The following is a 4,247-nucleotide window of genomic DNA, read 5'->3' as shown; positions in this document are numbered from 1 at the left end:
AAAGCCACCCCTCAGAACTGTGTGTCTTGGCTACAAGTGAAAGTGTTGCTGCCAGACCCTCTGCCACCCCACAGCCCATACAAAACTGGAAATAATTGTTCTTTGCTAGTTTAATTGTCCATTCGCAGGGTCAGGCATATTGTAATAGCATTGCTCTGGAGATAATTATGGAGTTCTATTCCTAGATGCTTATCAACTACAGGCAAGTTTAACCTCTGCACCTGGTCTCCTCCCCACCAAAAACTATTATACTCTCCCTCTTCTGTCAAGTGCCATTCAAGGCACAAGCATTCCCACCTCCTCCCGGTCCACAGAGGTAAGTTAAACACAATGCCCTTTCCCACCCATTTTCACCTACCCCACATGGACCACAAGGAAAGTCGATCTCCTTCACTATGTTAGTTAAGTCCCTTTCCTCATCTTCACTCATGTTCTCAAAATGTTTGGCAAGATCCGTCTAAAGCATACAAGTTTAGGCAGAAATCTCAATGTATTTTTGTTCCCCTTAATTTTTTTCCCCTAAATCTACAGGTCTTTTGAATACAGATATAGCTTACATGGCAGAATTATATAGACAATATCAGAGCACATTTACAGCTTTAAACTTAGCTGCTGAAATTTGAGTTCCAGTAGCAGCTTCACAAGGGTTTAGTGGCTCCACAGCCTAACATTTAAGTGATTTGCCAATTTCTTTTATTTGCAAGGTGACGAGCTGACAGTTCAGAACACTACAAAATGTCATACACTTGCTTGTATGCATTTGGAAGGCTCATGGGCAATCAGATTTAAATTTACAACTTGTTAATAAGAGACTAGTAAGCACTAAGCTCAAGTTCTTTTTGCTATTTGCTAAACCTAGGCATTTCATAGTTTCTCAAAATGGCCCCACAGAGTTACTGACATGCCAAGAGAGATCTAAAGAACATGCCTGGCCCATCACAGGTTAATTGTCACAAGATTACATCAATCAACTTTGAAAGTTCTGCTGTTTGGCCATGAGATGAGGCTACACTGCAGTTACTGGCCTGTAAGTTTGGTTAGTTTCAAGCTGGCAAGGGAACAGGCCCTGGGGCTTCGACTGAGGCAACATTTCAGCTGCCTTATGTAGCAAGTTCTCAAATGGAAACTCATCTCTCATCACTGCATACAGGGAGCTAAGCTCCCAAAACAGTGGAGATTTCACCATCCCCAACCAACAATGTAGCACTATATATATATATACATACACACACATATACATACACACACATATACATACACACACTATATAGTTTTCACTTATGCTCCTCCCAATTTCCCCCCCTCCCCCAAAACAAAATGCCATATTGGAGAGAGATTTTCATATGCAAAAAATATTTTAATATAGTAAACAAGTCAATTTACCTTTCACATGTTTTAAATAAGTTTGTTCGTTAGTAAACAAAGCTATTTTTCCAAAACAATGGAACACAGCTTCTAAATTCATATTCTGCTCCCAGTTGATCCTATAAGTGGTGAAAAATTTGAACACCAGTATCATTTCACAGGTAACGGAATGGCATAAATAGAAGAACAGAGCAGCAACAGAGAGTCAAAGGGAAAAGCTGACCCTGGTGATGAGGAATATTAAGCCACAGAATTCTCTTGAGGGAAAGACTAAAAATACTAGCTAAGATTCTATTGGTATGTGTTCTCTTTCCATGCCCACCACTCATGTTTGCCTCTAAAGTTCCCCAAGCCATGCCTAAATTAAGGGAAAAGGTGCTATGAAGAAAAACAAAACAAAAACCACCAAGCTAGGAAACTGATTGAAAACCCTACTTAACTCAAATGCAGACACCGCTGTACAATTAATTGTTTTTACCAGATCAAAAGTAGATTTAGACATATTGACTTGTGACAACATTTGTGTTAAATAGGGTTTTTAAATTGAAGTATTCTAGCTAGAATGGAAAAAAACCCCACCCTGTCCCCTAATCTAAACCAGGCCCTACTGAAGCATACAAGGAGACCCAAAACCATAGATCTGGAGGTGCTAATCAGAAGAAGGCAGTCCTCTAGAATCACTCTTGACGAGCATAGCAAATAAAAGAGAATAAGCTGCACTCTTTCCCTCCCCCAGCCTAGAAATCCAACACAGCATAGACTTGTCTTTACTAAAAGAAACTTAGTAAAGCTGGGGGTCACATGCACTGTTCTGATGGGGTCTGTATGGCTTTAGGCATCCTTTAGCCACTAGGATCATTGCAACTTTCGAGCTTGGTTTCCTGCGATAGCCCTTTAAAACCAGTCAGGGTGTGCTCATTGTGTAGTTTACATAGCATATATCTCACTTCTGTACAGTTCTCCTCTGAGTGTATATATCTACAAATACATACACAGATATAAACGGAATGCATCTGGGTACATTTCAGCTAGGCTGACATACCTGAGCTCCACTCTCTGTGGCTTCCCAGTACCGTTTACATCGTATTAAAACTAATAATGACAATTCGCTGTGCCCGAGTCCAGCGCAACCCGATGGACGGGCAAGCAGGACAGACAGAGGATCTGGCTGCGTGTCCGCGCCACTGTCCGCGAGGAGCAGACGCCGGAGCGAGGGGCGATGGTCCCGCGGCCCCCGGGCGGAGGCGAAGCCGAGTCAGGGTCGGTGGATGCCGGTAGCTGGCAGAGGGAGCCGCTGTGCCCCTGTCCGGGGGGGGGTGTCTCTGGGCTGCGCCGTGTCCCGAGCTCGGCCCCCGCTTCCGCGCGATCAGTGGCTCCGATGCACCCGCTGCAGCACGGTGGGGTCGGGGGCTGGGCTGGGCTCGCCCCCCGGCGATGACGAGGTGGCAGCGCGCTCAGTCCCGGCCGCCCCTTGGCCGGAACCCGGCCGCGTAGACGGCTCCGTGCTGGGCCCGGGCGTCGTCCGGCCGGCGGCGCTGGGCCCTGTCGGCGGGCGCGTCTGGGAGGCGGCGCCGCCCCGCACCGGCTGCCAGATGAGGCTGTAGTAGACGGCGAGCACGATGGCGGCCAGCGAGACGGAGAGCACGTAGGCCAGCACCGTGGCCAGGCGCACCCACTTCTTGTTGGTCTTGGCCGCCATCCGCGCCTTCTTGTCCCCCGTGTAGGTGGCGGGCTTGCCCCGCTCCGCCGGCGGCTCCTTCTCCTTCATGGGGGCCCGGCCCTTGGCCCGCTGCTCCACCGCCCCCTCCGTGGTGGGGGCTCCGCGCCGAGCCGGCCCCGCTCAGGACATGCCGGGGGCCCCGGCGCGGGGGAGGGGCTGCCGGCCCCGCGGCGGCTGTTGTTGCCGCCCGCCTGGATGCGGGGCCCGGCGGCTGCGACCCCAGCGGCCGCCGGGGCAGGAGGCGCCGTCTCCGCCGAGCTCCCCGCGCCTCGCGCTGCTCTGGGGCCTGCGCGCTCCGTGTCTCCTGGCAGCGGTGCCGGGGGTCGCTTCGCAGCGCGAAACACGCGCGGGAGGGGGGGAGGAGGAGTAGCGACGGGCGGCTCTTAAAGGGGCAACAGGGAGGAGGGCGTGTCCTTAAAGGGGCAATGCCCGCCCGCCCGTGCAGCCACCTGCCAGCGCCGGGCAGGGCAGAGCAGAGCGCTGTCTCGGCCCCGCCCGCCCCGAATCCACCAATGGGCACTGATCTGTCAACAGCGCCACGTGCCACGCTGCTCCGGGCCCCGCACAGACCCGCGGCGGAGCGCGGCCCTACCCACGTGGCTGGCCGCTGCTGGCTGTGTCCCGCTCTGCGCGGTAGGTCCGCAGCGCTTCTCTGCGACTGTCCGTACGGCCCGGGGACGGCGCCTGCCCAGGATTATATCAGTTGGCAGGACGAGCACGGCTGAGGCGGCTGTGCAGGCGGGAGGCGCCGGGTTCAGCAGCGTGTCAGCTAAATCGTGCTGGCACAGAGTGTCCTCACACTCATATTTATAACACGTGTCATCACCCAGCCTACTAAGCTTTGCCCACGGCAGTGCAACACCACACAGATATAGACCCAGATGGGAGGCAGAGGGGAAGAAGCAGGCCACAGCTGTCCAGCACCTGAGAAGGAAGGTAGAGGTGAGAAATACCTACCATGTGGGTTTCCTTGTCAGGGGATGGCTGACTTTATAGTGCCTCAATTGCAATGGGTGTATGGCCCATCTTGCAATCCTAGCAAATGCTACAGGAAATCACAGCTAACCTGGCAGTCATGGGAATTTGGTGAGAGACAATTTTGGCACCCTTCTACTGGGGGCTGACCCCTAATAAAACTTTTGTGTAGAGCTTATTATCCTTA

The 4,247-nt window shown here is 52.2% G+C and overlaps 1 protein-coding gene across 1 annotated transcript; it reads right to left on the bottom strand.

The window, feature by feature from the left end:
• Positions 1-1,336: 1,336 nt before the first annotated feature.
• On the bottom strand, positions 1,337-3,425 carry INAFM2 (InaF motif containing 2). Its single transcript, XM_045017103.1, has one exon. The coding sequence runs from the start codon at positions 3,131-3,133 to the stop codon at positions 2,732-2,734; it is 402 nt and encodes a 133-aa protein (XP_044873038.1). The 5' UTR covers positions 3,134-3,425; the 3' UTR covers positions 1,337-2,731.
• Positions 3,426-4,247: the final 822 nt, after the last annotated feature.

Source organism: Mauremys mutica, chromosome 4, assembly GCF_020497125.1.
Source record: "Mauremys mutica isolate MM-2020 ecotype Southern chromosome 4, ASM2049712v1, whole genome shotgun sequence".
NCBI lineage: Eukaryota > Metazoa > Chordata > Testudines > Geoemydidae > Mauremys > Mauremys mutica.
The sequence above is the reverse complement of the archived record's forward strand: the minus strand, read 5'-3'. Positions and strand labels throughout refer to the sequence as shown.